Source organism: Pongo pygmaeus, chromosome 1, assembly GCF_028885625.2.
Source record: "Pongo pygmaeus isolate AG05252 chromosome 1, NHGRI_mPonPyg2-v2.0_pri, whole genome shotgun sequence".
Classification (NCBI taxonomy): domain Eukaryota; kingdom Metazoa; phylum Chordata; class Mammalia; order Primates; family Hominidae; genus Pongo; species Pongo pygmaeus.
In genome coordinates this window covers 95797408-95813437 of record NC_072373.2, presented here as the reverse complement: position 1 = coordinate 95813437, position 16030 = coordinate 95797408, and the positions used below count along the sequence as shown (strand labels likewise).

The 16030-nt window shown below is 48.7% G+C and overlaps 1 protein-coding gene across 1 annotated transcript; it reads right to left on the bottom strand.

The window, feature by feature from the left end:
- Positions 1-21: 21 nt before the first annotated feature.
- UBE2Q1 (ubiquitin conjugating enzyme E2 Q1) lies at positions 22-8745 on the bottom strand. The gene is made up of 13 exons (XM_054460357.2): positions 8291-8745; positions 5924-6028; positions 5492-5596; positions 4800-4850; positions 3075-3215; positions 2779-2863; positions 2449-2509; positions 2138-2228; positions 1966-2024; positions 1816-1864; positions 1442-1537; positions 983-1049; positions 22-511 (listed from the first exon to the last, which is right to left on the bottom strand). Exons 1-13 carry the CDS (start codon positions 8615-8617, stop codon positions 480-482), a joined length of 1269 nt encoding a protein of 422 aa, XP_054316332.1. The 5' UTR covers positions 8618-8745; the 3' UTR covers positions 22-479.
- Between the last annotated feature and the right edge of the window lie 7285 nt (positions 8746-16030).

Sequence of the window (16030 nt, the reverse complement as noted above, 5' to 3'; positions counted from 1 at the left end):
AGATGAGTCAAGACCAGCATCTTCAAATTAACAAACTGTAATTGTTTTCCCAAAGATACATTTTTTTCATACACATCCATCATACACTGTAACCAAAAAAAGCAGTGTACATGAAATAAGAGAAAATAAATTAAAAATCCATAGCATAGGTAAGGAGGCTCTAGTCTGGAGCACAGCTGAGTTTCCAGCAATATAAGGAGGCTCGAAAGTTTCTTTTATAAGAATGCCTGCTAGCAAGGGTTCCAGCAAGGTGGTTGGTTGGTCTGTAAGTCAGTCTTGAGTACTTGAAACAGTTCTGTGTGTTTTTTTTTTTTTCCTTAGCGTTTAGAATAGCCATCATTGTCCTGCAATAGGCAGAGCTATCACGTCCAGGAAAAATGAGGGAGGGAACCACAGAGGCAGCGTGAGATCCAAATACAGCATTCAAAGGTAATTGGTCCAGTGGTGCCTGGGGAGGGAGGAAGGGTGATACTCCAGGGTTAGCCATCTTCCTTTGGGGGTGTGTACCAGCCTGCAAAGAAATGGAATGGTCAGTGAGGTGAAGGTTCAGGCCCACCCTCCCTGTCCTGCCCCAATCCCTGAAGACGTCTCCAGTGGCAGAGGTAAGAGGATATTGGGGAGGGCTATGCTGTGTGGGGAGAGGTGTATGGGAAGCTGAGAGCCTGCATACCTGGAAATGAGAAAGAAAGGGGAATGATGTGCCCAACCTGAGATGATGGGAGTTAGATGAGCTTTTTCAAAAGGTGGTCGAGAAGGGGATAGCACCAAGTTTATCAGTGATATGATCATTTTGGTGTGTTTCTGGAAGAGGTTGTGAATGTTAGCCACCGCCAGTCCCTCCTGGGAGAACTGGGGCAGGTGCTGTGTTAATGGGTGGTTGAGTATCAGAAACCAAAAAGAAGGGGTTCTTGCTCTGTGGCTGGAAGTGAAAACCTGGGTGTGGCAAGTGTCCGAATCTCCTGAGTCCTGGCTCCAGCCTCACCGTTTTTTTCGTGGATCTGCACCAAGGACTTGTAGGACTGCTGTGCTCTTGTCAGACTGTATTGAGACTGGGGAGAGGAAGCCACCAGATCAGGCCATGGCTAGCTGTGGCCTTACTGCCCCTCACCTTCTGCAGGCTGTCACCCAGAGACCCCGGAGTCCCAGCTCCCAGCACTGTGGTCTAGTAAAACACTAAGTACCCTCCACCTTCAAGGTCCCTTGGGGGCATAATCCCATAGTCATCCTTTTCCAGACCCGCAACCTCCCAAAAGTCCTAGGGATGCCCCTAGGGGCCAAGGCACAGTTGTTCCATTGTGGGCACCCTAGGCCCTCTCATCCAATGCCACCAGCCCAGAGGCCTTATGCTCATTCCTCTAAAGAAGGCAGCCTTGGCCTGCTAGTGGCCCCAAGTGTACTTGGCTCCACCCAGCCCCACCGGCCCCAGGGCCAGGATCCTTACTTTGTTGGCTCCAAACTGCACTCGTGCTTTCCCCTTCACCAGTGTGGCACTGATCTGCATGATCACTGACTCTATGGAGTAGGCACTGCTCCAGCCCTGGGTGAAGGGAGGGACAAGGCAAGCAGGTCCGGATGGAGCTTCCAGAGAACCCTCATGCTTGTCCTCTGGGAAATCAGCTGTGTCTATAGGAGGGCCCTTGCCCTTTGCCCCCAGCACTGCCACCACCTGTCTGTCTAGGTCAGTGGGTGCAGACCCAGCCCAGCAGAATGAAAGGGCCACATCATGCCTATCACCCAGCCCGCAGGGGTGTGTGCTGTAAAGCTCAGACAATCCCCGCCCAGGCCAGCCTGGCCAAGGAGGAGAGACAGGCTCACCTGTTTGGTGAGAAGTTCCATGCAGATGGCCCCTCCGCCCAGAACATACCTGCATGAGAAAGGTTAGTCAGCTGTGCCTGACAAAAGCTCCAAGTCTCTTCCCCGCCCTCTGCCAGAGGAGATGCCCTCTTCCGCATGCCAGCCACTCACCCTCCAGAGAGGACTGGAGACACAACCCTGACAAATGGTGGGTCAAAGGGAAAGTTATCCTGAGAGAGAGAGAGACGACAATCAGGGGAAGGAGGCCAGCATCCTCCACAGGACTGTTAGGCAGACTGGGCAGCCTAGGCCAGAGGGAGAGACTGGAAAAGAAAAGCCTTACTTTAAAGGAAAAGTTAAGTAGAATGAAGTCAGCTCCTTCTTTCTCTTTGAGGATCTGGAGATCATTGTGCAAAGCGCTGTCCTGGTCAACTCTAAGAAGCAACAAGCTTGGGCTCAGATGCCTGGTTCCACCTCAGGAGCTTCATAAGGCCTCCCCTGCCCTGGGTGGCAGCAGACCACCAAACCACTGCCCACACCCGCTCCGGGACCCTGAATGAAAATGCTGGATGGGGCTGCCCTGGAGATCCCACCACAGTAGCCCCACTCACACTCCTCCTCAACTTCCTCTCCAATCCCAGAGTCCCCACTCACTTGAGGAGTTTGACATTCCAATCATACAGACTATCATTCACGAGTTCGACTGCATAGTTTCCTGGAAGGAGGGAAAAGACAGGTTAGTAGGATGGTCCAGGTGGTGAGTGGTCTCTAATGCAGACCCCTTTCCCAGACTGAGAGAAAAAGATCAACAGCTCTAGGTTCACCACAGATGGACATGCAACAAAGCCACTGGCTTGAGGAGCTCCATTCTTGGCGTGAAAAGTTCATAAGCACTCCTGGACCCCAGAACCTCTTGGGCCCCTTGCCACCATACTCTTCTTTATGGGTGACTCTTGTGCAGGCCCCTCTCTTGGGCAAACTCACCGCCTTTGAAACTCTGTGATCGGTATATATCCCTGAGCTCCTTCATCAGCCGGTCAGTGGCCTGCACCGAGCCAGACACTGCACCCTGTAAGGGATGGATGACAGGAACATTCCTTGGTCGTGTGGTTTGTAAACACACATTAGACCTTAGGGGCAATCTGGCAGCTTGCCCAGGATTTAAGGAAGGATTAGGCACAAAAAAGGAGTCTGCTCTCCATACTGAGATGCGATGGCCTACTACTTCCCAGCCATTTCCCACCAACCCCTTCACCAGCCTCTCTCTAGAAGGCACGTACATTTAAGTAATCTTGCCTCTGGTTCTTTTTAATTTTCTCTAGGATGGCCAAGTTTTCTTTTCCAATGCCATCATCTTCAGATTTCTTGCCCTCAGCCGGCTCTTCCTCTTTCATTTCATAGTGATCTAAGTCTTCTGTGTCCTGGGGGAGGTGTGGGGTGGGAGTGAAAAGAAAAGGAAAAAAACCAACACAGGTTAGAGAATGACCATCAACTTCCCAGTCCCATTTGGCGAAGAGCCAAAAGTTAAAGTGAGGCAGTCCATCTAGCAGTCTTATAAACGCAACGTGCTTTCCATTTTTAGAACAATTTCCAGCCCCATTCCCTCCACAGTCTAAAGGATGAGGCAAATTTCTTCAGCTCTCAAGCTACAGCAAGGACTTCGGAAATGAGCAGAGCTGCAGCTGAGACCGAGGCAGGGACTTAGCCCTCTTGTTTCCGGGACTGACCCTGCTTCAACTGTTCCTAAAACTCCCTTGGCAGCAGAAACTCTTCCCTAATTCCTAGCAGAAATGACTTGGGCCTGACCCTGTGACTCAAAGCTCATGTTTCACCAGGTGACTATTGCACCCGGGAGTTCTCAGGGCCCCAAGCCTAAAGGAGAAACCTGCATCATTAAATTTCCTCTCCTCGCTACAAATGCAGGGCATGAATCAGGTATGCAGAGGCACCCACTGCCAGATGGAAATGAGAAAGGATGTCCAGAGAGATATATGGAAGAGGTCAAGAACAGAATTAGCCCCTTATTCATCCTGCTCTAAGTGAGCAAGCAGCTAGCTCACTGAGCATAGGGAAGGAGGAGAACCTATCTAGGGTTCAGCCCCTCAGCCAGATGTTGGGGGTGTGGCCCAGAGGGCTGTCCACTATCTGGGAGGAGTAAATTTCATGTCGTCAGCCCTTTGCCAGTCTCAAGAACCTTACAGGGTTATAGAACCTGGGATATTAATCTAATGCTAGGAAATAAAAGTAATCAGAGTGATCTCCCCATTTCTGGCAGGACATACCTAATTACCACACCAGCAGGTAATGTCTACTGAGTGTTTATTACATGCCAGGTTCTGTCCTAGGTGCCGCACATACTAACTCATTTCATTCTTACCATCACTACTCATTATTCTATCATTATCCATTTTATAGATGCAGAAGCTGAGTCTAGTGAGGTCAATTATCATGCCCAAAGTCATAGAGCTCTTAGCAGAGCTAAGATTCAGTCAAGTTCTGTCTAGCTCTAAAGCTCAAATTCCTAACCATGATTTTATATTCTGTACAAGTATGTTTCTAGAGAATATATCAGATAGATTGTTTAGCACTTATCATGTATCGTCTGAAGCATTTTATATATAACGCCTCATTTAATCTCAAGACAACCATATGTAGTAGGTATTATAATCCTACTTTATAGATAAGAAAACTGTAGCTTAGTGAGATTACATAAAATTCCTCAATTAGTATAGCTAGGATGCAAACACAGGTTTGTTGGACTCCAAAGCCATTTGAAATTAACTTACCCAGTATTCGGTTTGAACCGTGTTGCACCTGTCTTCAGTGGTTGGATATGGGTGCCCTGTCTCCTCTACTACACTGGCTATTCCTCCAGGTCAGTAAATCTGTCTTTATTCCTTTGACATTTTTCTCTCTCCAGTTCTAGACTGGAGTTCTGGATGTGGGTACCAATGCTGCTGACTGCAATAGCTTCCAGCCAATGCCACCTCAGGGGGCAAGCCTACCTCAGGCATCTCCTCATCTTCATCTTCTGAAGACACGTCTTCCTGTGTGCACTGCACCGGGGAGGGGAAAGATGGAGATCAGAGCCCCAGTGGCTTGCTAGAATGCAGCCTCCAACCTACTCCCCTGAGCCCCCAGGTCTGGAAGTTGTGCGCCTGCCTGTAATGCTGCCAGTCTCTCCACCAGCCAGATCTGAGTGGAAGCAACAGCCCAGGGAATGGCTTTGCTACCAGCCCATTATTTTTCACCTATCACTGCCACAGAATAAAAGAAAAGCAAAATGGCTGTCTCCGTCACCCACCTCATAAATCCTAGTTTAATTTTCCTAAGAACCCCTCCTTTACTTGATCTTCTTTAGACTGATATTACATTCTTGGTTCTCACCAAGGGGCCTGAGTCCCCAGTGGCCACCAACTGTTATTGCTAGATAATGGTAAAAATACCCCCGCTCCCTTTCAACATTTGGGATGCTGCCCATGAGAGTGAATTTTGATATCAGAGATGAAGCTACCAGTGCCCCATTTAGCAAGAGAAGATTCCCATCTGGAGAAGAACGAGGGTGAGAGTCATAAGATGTGTATGTTTTTGAGAGCCAGTGGGGATGGAGAGAAACTACTGATTTGTCTCAATTATTTACTGAGTACTCTGTGGGGCAACTCTGCACAACAGGGCCCGAGGCTCCTCAGCTGCTCACCTGCTCTGCTGGCAAGGGTTGATCCAGCATCTCCACATCTGGATGCTGAGGGAGGTTATAGAGTTTACACAGGTCGGAGATGATCCTCTTCAGATGCTGCAATAGCTACAGGTAGGGGAGCACAGAGACATCAAATCCTTCCCCACTCCAATCTGGATAAGTGCATGGATGAGCTCTTAGTTCGGGCCCCACACCAATAACCAGTTCTCTAACCCTTATGGGCCATGTGGCTGTGGGAATGAGTCTCCTGATGGACCAATCCCAGAGCCGATGCAGGGTCTCCCTCTGGCTTCAGTAAGCAACTCCCCTGAGAGGTCGTCCCCTAAATGTTTAGCTGTGTACCGTCCACTTCTCAGGATCCCTTTCATAGGATGCCTTTGTGGCATGGGCCTCATAGGAACAAAATGTACCCCTACCCTGTGGCCCCCTCACCAGAGTATTCCCTTTCTTTATGTCCACCAGCCTCTCCAAGACAGCAGCCAAGTTAGGGTCATCAGACTCCACCGACCAAATGGGGGGCACAGCAGGGTATGACTCCTGAAGGGAAAAGAGCAACAAGAGCAATCAAAATGGGTGACTCTGGGAAAAGCCAGTTTTGCCTGTCCTCTTCCCCCAAAGACTTCTAGCCCCTTTGCTTCCCACCCCCACCCCCTACACACACATAAAAGCCCAACTCAGGTCAGCATCTAACCAAGCAGCTTCACAACAAATTCTAAACTGGAAGAAAACTAGCCCCTGGGAAGACCCTTTCCAAGAAGCAGACTGGAATCTTTTTCTTTCTTTCCTCGAGAGTACAAACCAGGAAACCTAGGACAGCCACACTTGGCTAACAGCGAAGGGGGACTCCTCATCTCCTGCACTGCCTATACAAGTTCTAGACTTCAAGTTCTCCCTGGACCCATAACAGTCCTCCAAGCTTGCTTTTCAAACTCCAGAATCGGCTGAGGAAGGGATCACCTCATCACAATGACACTGAAGTGAAAAAAGCAGAGTTCAGTAGGGAAGAAGTATAAAAACTAGACTGTATCTCCAGAACCCAAGAGTAAAAGGGTACTGGCAAGAATCTACCCACACCACTCCCAGAAGAGCCCCTCAAAGAGCAATTCTCCCTACCTCTCCCTTGGGAACCTGCCACCTTCTCAGTCCAGGCGTGGGTTGTAGGGCTCCACATGGCAGGCTGGGAGAAAGAAGCCTACGCTACTGACATTCCCAGCATTCCTGAGCCATGGTGCCGAATGCAGCCTGACCAGATTCCCTCTCTGCCCAAACCAAGGGGGCTAGTTTAGGCCAAGTCTCCTTTATAGCCATGGGGAGTCTGGCTGAGGACCCCCTAAATTTAACTTCCTGCCAGGGACAAAAGCAGTAAATGGCCTCTGGCAACAGAAAGAGCAGCTGGATGGGGGCAAACCTACCCTTAAGGAATTAGAAGCTTAATTCAGGAACAAAATTAACTCTTGAGGTTCCCACACAAACCAAGGAAACCTTATCCACCTCTACTAGGTATCTTAGCATTGCCATGACTCTAATTCTCAATGCTGGAGGAAAAATAATTATCAAAGATGCCCAGGTCTTCACTTAACTAAGCCACTCCTAGTCCTTCAATTTTAACTTTCTAGCAGGAAAAAAGAAAGGAAATGAAAGAGAAATAGGATATACGAGTTTTGGTGGGGCACCAATCAATCCAAACTGAGGCTTTACCTCACCAAACCTTAACTTGGTTTGATTGAGAAAACGGACAGAAAACACCAGTAAGTTGAATTCAGGCCCCCAAGTAGCAGAGAATTCACAACTCTGCCTTTCCCCAGGCTACTCCGATTAGGTCTGTCTGCCTGGATAAAGTACTGTCTGCTAGCATTTCAGCTACTGCTCCGGTAGAGAGAATACCATCACAGCAGGTAACATCAACCAATATAAGTGCTATAGCATGCAGTACCAGACATTCCCAAATTAGCAGAAGCCAATTCTCTGTTCAAGGGATATCTGAGGGTAAACCAGGCAGGAGACATGTAAAGTGTATGCCTAGGATGGAATGACGCTCACAGGGGAGAAATGCAACCGTTACTGCTTAGAATAAATGGGGGTAGCCCTCGCACATCACATCACTATCATTACCAGGAAAAGCAACAACCCAGGGCAAATGGACGTATCCACAGGGAACAGGGAGGGGAGTGGCAAAACTGCTACCAGCTGAGGCAAAAAGAGGAGAGTTAGAGGTTACACCAGAAAAAGAATCCAAAGGAGAGAAGAAAGAGTCAATGAATTGCAAACTATCACTTGGTGAAGTTGAGAGAGCAAGAGGGGTCTGCATGAGGGATGCCTAGGCGGGGATCCCACAGGTGGCAACCTCCTAAGTCAGAGGTACTACTGAGAAGGGGGCATCACTGAAATGTGCAATCAGTTTCAGGCCAGGTCTTTGCAGTTAGGGTCAGTGCCGAGGCCTAAAACCTTGAAATAAGAGTGAGGGGAAGAAAGACGCATTCCTAGTTGGCAAGGTAAAGTTGTGCAAGAGTAGCCAAAAAGAGCCAAAATCATGAACCTTGGGATGTGGGTGGGTTCGTGGAAACGGGTAGTCTAGGCGCCATATGTCGGGGTGTCCCTCGCTATCGGGGTCAATGGTAGAGATTCTGGGTGCACTGCATAACCTCAAGCAGCAGAAACAAATGTAACCTGGAGAGAAAGAGCTGAGCCCTGAGAGGAGCTTCGGCCTCCCAGGTCCTTGGAGAGCAAAAAGCTGGATGGAGTGATCCCGGGTCCCTGACAAGGGGCCCCCAAAAGAGGCGCACGCGAGGGGGTCCTCACCGTGATGTTGCAGTGGATGCGGACAGGATCCCCAGGCACCGACCCCCGTGGGGGGAGATGCGGTCCGGGCGCGGCCCCCGCCCCGGCCCCTCCGGCCCCAGCCAGCAGGAACTCGCAGCTCAGCTCGTCCAGGCAGGCGCTGGCAATGCGGAAGCGCTCGTGGCCGCGGTGGAAGATGGACTCGAGCAGCTTCAGCTCTCGCCTCAGGCAGGGCCCCGGCCCCGGGCCCCCCCCTGGGCCGCCCCCGGCCCCCGGCGCCGCCCCCTGGCCCCCCAGCTGCTGCCCCGGCCCCGGCTGCTGCTGCCCCTGCGGCTGCGGCTGCTGCATCCTCCGCTCCGCTCCGCTCCGGGGCCGGCGGGCCGGGAGCCTCCGGCCTCCGCTCCGGGCTCCGCCGCCGCCGCCGCCGCCGCGGTCCGCACTTCCTGATCCCCCCTTCGCCAAGATGGCGCCGCCGCCACCTCCGGGACAGGCCCCCCCTCCGCTCGCTGGCCCCCCCCAGCCGCCGGAAGCCGCGCGCCCCTCCTCCTCCTCCTCCTCCTCCTCCTCCTGGGCGGCCCCGCCTCCGTCCCCCTCACGTGACTTCCCTGTTCTGGCCTCCTCCACGTGATCTCTCAGTCTTTCCCGCCCCCCTGTTCTTGCCTGCCACCCTCCACATGTGACCCGGGGCCTGGGGCTTGCCTCTGTGGGCGCCTCAGTGCGTGTTTGCGTACGTCGTGCGTGCTTGCGCGCGGCGCCCCTTCGCCTGCGCTCCCCCTTCACGTGACTCGGTGCCGCGTGCTCCCAGGGGCTACCCGCGCAGGACGCTGTTTCCTGCCCCGGGCGCCGCTTCCCCCCGCCCCTGAGCCAGGGCGAGCGTGCCCGGCACTCCATGGACAGAAGAAAGAAGTGCTGTCTTCCCCGTGCAGTCTTTATCCTGCTCCCACATGCTGGTCTTCGGCGCAGGATACCGGAGCCTCTGCTCCCCGTGGGGGTGGGCATGCGGTGTCTTCACACTGGGGTGTGTGGTCGCGGTAGGAGCCGGGGACCGGAATGGAAGAGGCGTGGATTGTCGTCCCAGCCCTGGCTCTGATGGCGTTTTGTGACCTTGGGTTAACCACTTTCCCGCCGAGTCTCAGTTTTCTCATCTGTACAATGGCTCTCATAAGGATGATGCCTGTTTTTCCTATTCCCAGGGAGGTATTCGATGCGAGGACACCATAAAATGAGGAATGATAATAGATCACTGCTGTGTTATGTACAAGTATTAGTCAATATCAGGCCTTTCGCGCTCTTCAGACCCCATGGGTCTGGACGAGTTTGGGGGAAGGACAGCATGGGCTTCCTCTACGGAGTCATGGAAGGAGTGCTGACTCGGGTGGACCCCATTCCCCTTCCTAGGCCTAAATGGCTAACACCTTGTCGCAGTCGTCCTGGCAGCTGCCAGGAGTAGGTAGTGCCTCCAGACCCTCGCTAGGTGGCACTATCACAAAGGACAAAGCTGGCTGAAGCTACAGAAATCCCGAGCTGGCGTTCGTTTTGCCAAGGGCAGGTGTTATTAGCTTGTGGTAAGGCCTAGTCAATTCTGCTGGGCCAACTCAGCCCTTAAACCACTGGTCAGATTGCCCCCTTTCTCTCCCACTTGTACTAAAATGAGCTAGCCTTTGCTGGAAGACTATTCAGTTGCCTCTGCAGAGGCCGCCTTTGGTCACGTTGGGGTATGGATATTTAAAGATGATTACAGTCTGTTCCTGGTCTTCCTGGGGCCATTTATCTGGTTTGGGTAGCCTGAACAGTTTGCTACATGTTGACTTTGTGTCTGTGTGTGCAAGCTGATAGCATAAAAGTCTGTTGTGGGAATTCCTGTTAATTATTTCCTGAGCGAAGGTGTTTTGCAAATATATATGTGTGTGTATATATATATTTATTTATTTATTTAAGACAAGGTCTTGCTCTCTCGCCCAGGCTGGAGTGCAGGGGCACAATCTCAGCTCACTCAAGCCTCGGGAGGCCTCCCACCTCAACCTCCAAGTAGCTGGGATTACAGGTGCATGCTACCACAGCCGGGTAATTTTCGTATTTTTTGTAGAAAGGGGTCTTGGTATGTTGCCCAGACTGGTCTCAAACTCCTGGGCTCAAGTGATCTGCCCATCTCTGCCTCCCAAAGTGCTGGGATTACAGGTGTGAGCCACTGTGCCCAGGTGCAAATATTTTTAAATCTCCCAACAACATTGCAAGGTAAGTATTTTTACCCCTGTTTACAACTGGGGAAAAGGAGTGACTCTGCAAGGATATACAGTCTGTAAACAGAGTTCTTAGGCCTGTCTCCAAAGTCCATGCCCTTGTACCCCACTCTGCCTTTTTTAGTGTGTTGAACCCCAGCTCTGCCAACTACTAATGATGTGACTGTGGGGAAATTACTTAGCTTGTTTGTGCCTCAGTTTTCACACCTGTAAAATGGAGATCTTAAAAGTATCTACTTGTTAGGAGGATTATGTAAGAACACACATAAAGTGCATAAAATAGTGCCTATGGTAAGAACTCAAACATTTTTTTAAAAATCGGGGCTCAGCATGGCTTGTGTCTAGTGAAAGGAGAGAAGGGTAGGAGATGAGTCCAGTGAAGAAAGCAGGGGCTAGATTATGGAGACCACAGTACATTGTTTGAGTTTTATTCAAAGCACAGTGGGAAACTCCTGGAGGATTTTAAGCAGGGAGTGGCATGAGCTGATTTAAAAATTTAAAAGATCGGCCGGGCGTGGCGACTCACGCTTGTAATTCCAGCACTTTGGGAGGCCAAGGCAGGTGGATCACAAGGTCAGGAGATTGAGACCATCCTCACTAACGGTGAAACCCCGTCTCTACTAAACAAAATACAAAAAATTAGCCGGGCGTGGTGGCAGGCGCCTGGAGTCCCAGCTACTGGAGAGGCTGAGGCAAGAGAATGGCATGAACCCGGGAGGCGGAGCTTGCAGTGAGCAGAGATCGCACCACTGCACTCCAGCCTGGGTGACAGAGCGAGACTCTGTCTCAAAAACAAAAACAAATTTGAAAGATCACTCTGGCTGTTCTGTGGAAAATGGCTGTAGGGATTTTTTTTTCCTCCAAAAAAATCATTCATTACAGGTGCCCATATTTGGAGTAGAGTGAGCAACCTTCTCCTTTGACTTGCTCCCTGAGCATAGAATTCTGTCATTGACTCGACAAATAATGTTCTGAGCAGTTAGTCTTTGCAGGAATTGTAGAGGGCACTGGGGATGCAGAGATGAAGAAGATAATGGCCCCTGTGAGAACATTATTTGTGGTACAGAGGAGAGGCTTCTTACGGGACAGTTCCTACTCATTAGTTTTGTTGTATTCTTGCTCCAGCCCTTAGGAGCACACAGTGATGGATGAAGTGGAGCCAGATCTCACCGACAGTAATACAATATGATGAACACAATAATAGGGATCAAGAAGGGGAAGGGCCTTGAAGGGTGATATTATTAATAGGATTAACTCCCAAAAAAGAATGTGAAAGTAAGGGTTTCTTAGGTGGAATGGGAGAACATTCTGAAAGAACTGGGCCCTAAAGTAGAAGGAGGTTGGGAAGAAAGGTCTAAAACAAAGAAAGAATGACTTAAGAAGGGGGCTGGTGCGGTGGCTCACGCCTGTAATCCCAGCACTGTGGGAGGCAGCCAAGGCAGGCAGATAACATGAGGTCAGGAGTTTGAGACCAGGCTGGCCAACATGGTGAAACCCCGTCTCTACTAAAAATACAAAAATTGGCCGGGCGTGGTGGGCGGGCGGGCCTCTAGTCTCAGCTACTTGGGAGCCTGAGGCTCGAAAAATGCTTGAACCCAGGAGGTGGAAGTTGCAGTGAGCCAAGATGGTGCCATTGCACTCCAGCCTGGGTGACAGTGAGACTCTGACTCAAAAGGAAGGGAAAGAGACAAGGAGGGAGCTCAGCATAGGCAAGAGTTGTAGAGGTGTTGGTCATTGGTGCTATCGTCTGAGATCCCAGGGTAACCCTGATAGCCTGGTAGTATCAATGCTTCTGAAAGTCAGTTTAGCAATTAATATTCAAAACACGTTAAAACTTTAACCCAGCAATTACACTTGGAAAGAAAAGGTACGTGCACAAATTTGCCTAAAAGGGAAAACTATGTAGCTGTGAAAAATAGTTATCAAAAATACTTATTGGTATGGAGAGTTGTTTGAGAAATAGTAAATGAAAAAAGATTAGACTGAAGTGAGCTGAAGATTTAAAAAATTTAAAAAAGAAAGGTGGTTACAAAGCTATATTAGTGTGCTCCATTAAAAAAAAATACGCGATTTAGTTATGTACCCAACAGAAATGCATATACAGTCATGTGTCAGTTAATGATGGGATACATTCTGAGAAATGTGTCTCGGTGGTTTTTTCGTTGTGTGAACATCATAGTGTACTTACACAAACCTAGATGGTGTAGCCTACTACACATCTAGCCTATAGGGTCTAGACTATGACTCCTAGGCTACAAACCTGTACTGCATGTTATACTGTACTGAATGCAGTCGCTGCATCCCCCTTGCCCACTAGAATTCCTGCAATTACTGTAGGCAGTTGAAACACAATAATATGTATTCATGTATCTATCTAAACACAGGAAAGGTACAGCAAAAATACAGTGTTATAATTTTATGGGGGCCACCTTTGTATATCGCAATCTGTTGTTGACTGAGAAGTCATTACATGGTACATGACTGTATTTGTATACCAAAAGTATGAACAAGAGTGTTCACAGCAGTATTATTTTTTAATAGTCCACATAGGAAACAACCAAAATATCCATCAATGGTGAAATTGATAAATGATAGTGTATTCATACAATGGAATAGTCCACAGCAATGAAGATGAATGAACTACAACTATATTCAGCAGTGTTCACGATTCTCACTAACATGTTTTTTTAAAAAAACAGACACAGGCCGGGCACGGTAGCTCACGTGTGTAATCCCAGCACTTTGGAAGGCCGAGGCAGGTGGATCACCTGAGGTCAGGAGTTTGAGACCAGCCTGACCAACATGGTGAAATCCCATCTCTACTAAAAATACAAAAAAATTAGCTGGGTGTGGTGGCACATGCCTGTAATCCCAGCTACTCAGGAGGCTGAGGCAGGAGAATTGCTTGAACCCGGGAGGTGGAGGTTGCAGTGAGCCAAGATCACGCCATTGCACTCCAGCCTGGGCAACAAGAGCAAAACTCCCATCTCAAAAAAAAAAAAAAACCAAAACCACAAAAGATTATGATTCCATTTTTCCATTTATAAAAAGTTCCACAGGCAAAGTCAATCTATGCTATTAGAAGACAGGACAGTAGTTATTTATTTTACCTTCAGTCATTTTTTTAAAATTGTCGTAAAATAGACATAACATAAAATCTGCTACTTTATTTTAAAGTGTATGACTCTGTGGCATTCAGTGCATTCACAAGTTGTATAACCATTACTACTGTCTAGTTCCAGGTAAGTAGTCACCACCCCCCATTCCTCCCTCCTCCCAAGGTGTTTTTTTTTTTTTTTTTTGAGATGGAGTCTCGCTCTGTTGCCCAGGCTAGAGTGCAGTGGTGCGATCTCGGCTCACTGCAAGCTCCACCTCCCGAGTTCTCGCCATTCTCCTGCCTCAATCTCCTGAGTAGCTGGAACTACAGGCGCCCGCCACGACGCCCGGCTAATTTTTTTTGTATTTTTAGTAGAGACGGGGTTTCACTGTGTTAGGATGGTCTCGATCTCCTGACCTTGTGATCCGCCCGCCTCAGCCTTCCAAAGTGCTGGGATTACAGGTGTGAGCCACTACGCCCGGCCCCAAGGTGTTGCTTTTGAAGAAGAGAGAGTAACTACTGGAAGGGTCATCATGGGGACTTCTGGATATTAGTTATGTGTGTTTGTTTTTAAAAAAAAATCTAAATGACGGCTATATGGCTGTGTTTATGTTGTGAAAATTTAGCTATACACTTGTATATACTTTGCTGTATGAATGTTATATCTAAGCACATATAGATAAATTTGGAGGGGTGTGTGTGTGTGTGAAATATATTATTGCTAACACTGATTTTTTTCCTGGGAGGTAGGAGTATGAATCCATTTTGTACTTAGTATATTTTGCTGACTTGTTTTCCAATTGGTATTCATGAATACATGTATTACTTTTGTAATAAAAATTTTAAAATTTAAAACATCGTTTTTTTTTGTTTTGTTTTTTGAGACGGCGTCTCATTCTGTTGCCTAGGCTGGGAGTGCAGTGGTGCAATCTCGGCTCACTGCAACCTCTGCCTCCCAGGTTCAAACAATTCTTCCTGCCTCAGTCTCCTGAGTAGCTGGGATTACAGGCGTGTGCCACCACACCAGGCTAATTTTTGTATTTTCCAGTACAGACCGGGTTTCACCACGTTGGCCAGGCTGGTCTTGAATTCCTGATCTCAGGTGATCTGCCTTGGCCTCCCTAAGTGCCAGGATTACAGGCATGAGCCACCACACTCAGCCTAAAACGCCTTAAATAAAGGACAATAACATTGATTTTAAGCCTTTCCCCCCACCTTTTTTTTTTTTTTTTTTTTGAGACAGGGTCTGGCTCTGTTGCCCAGGCTGGAGTTCAGTGACACAGTCTCGGCTCACTGCAATCACTTCCACCTCCAGGGCTCACGATATCCTCCCTCCTCAGCCTCCTGAGTAGCTGGGACTACAGGCACATGCCACCACACCTGGCTAATATTTTTAAATTTTTTGTAGAAACAGGGTTTCACCATGTTGCCCAGGCTGATCTTGAACTCTTGAGCTCAGTCCATCCACCTGCCCCAGCCTCCCAAAGTGCTTGGATTACGGGCGTGAGCCACTGCTTTCCACCAATTTTAAGCCTTTCAAGAGAAAACATTCCTTATCATCAGAGGCAATGGGAGTGTCTCAAACCAAAACTTTGCCCAATTACGCTTTAGCCTCAGGATTGATACTTCTGTATCTGTTCATCACCTTCTGTGGTTCTGGACCTGTCAACTCTTCCTGGCTGCCTTTCTTCTTGGTGAGTATGGCAGGAGTATGTGTGGGAGAGATGAGGAAGGAGGGTGTTCCAGCCCTGCTTGGACACTGGGTGGTTGTGTTCAGAAGACTCACTCCTTGCCAGGCTGGAAGTAAACTTGAAGCAAAAGCTGGGGGATTTGAGAAGAGAAGGTAGACTGGCCTGGAAGTTGCATCAGGAGAAGCCAGAGGCTTTAAGCAAGCAAATGACCCCCTAGTTTCTCATCCCATAAACAAGCAACCATTACAGAAAGAGATTTTTGTAAGAGAAGACTTTCACAGCCTTCCTCAATCATTCTGCATCCACCAAAACTCCCTGTATCTCTTAGGAGTTTGGAATACCTTTAAAGTCATCCTTGTCGTAATGACTTTCTCACCTTTCAAATCTCAATTTTCATCTTCATCCCTTCTAGGTTCTTAGACACTATTAACCTCTTCTTCCTCTGTGCTTCCATCCATAGCACTTCCTTTATATGTCTGTTAGAACAGCCATCACATTCTATAATAATTTGCTGCCAAACTGTGATCTCCTTAATAGCTGGGACTAAGTCTTTTTGATCACTGCATCTTCAACACATATGGTCCACAAAACACATGCAGTTTCCTGGCAAACCACATATACCTAAGAAATGTTGATCTAAATTTCTGAAGGAAGATCTTCTTCCCACCCTCTATCTTTTCCTTAAGTAGAGGGACTACACACATTCCTTCCCTTTTCCTTAAGGCTTTTCTTT

What these genes read in the sequence shown, in the direction of transcription:
- UBE2Q1 (XM_054460357.2), bottom strand. Translation starts at nt 8,617, where the DNA reads ATGCAGCAGCCGCAGCCGCAGGGGCAGCAGCAGCCGGGGCCGGGGCAG. An exon ending in TAAAGAAAGGGAATACTCTG is followed by an intron (nt 5,597 to 5,923) that starts GTGAGGGGGCCA and finishes CCCTACCTGTAG; the next exon opens with CTATTGCAGCATCTGAAGAG. An exon ending in TGGAATGTCAAACTCCTCAA is followed by an intron (nt 2,229 to 2,448) that starts GTGAGTGGGGAC and finishes GTTGCTTCTTAG; the next exon opens with AGTTGACCAGGACAGCGCTT.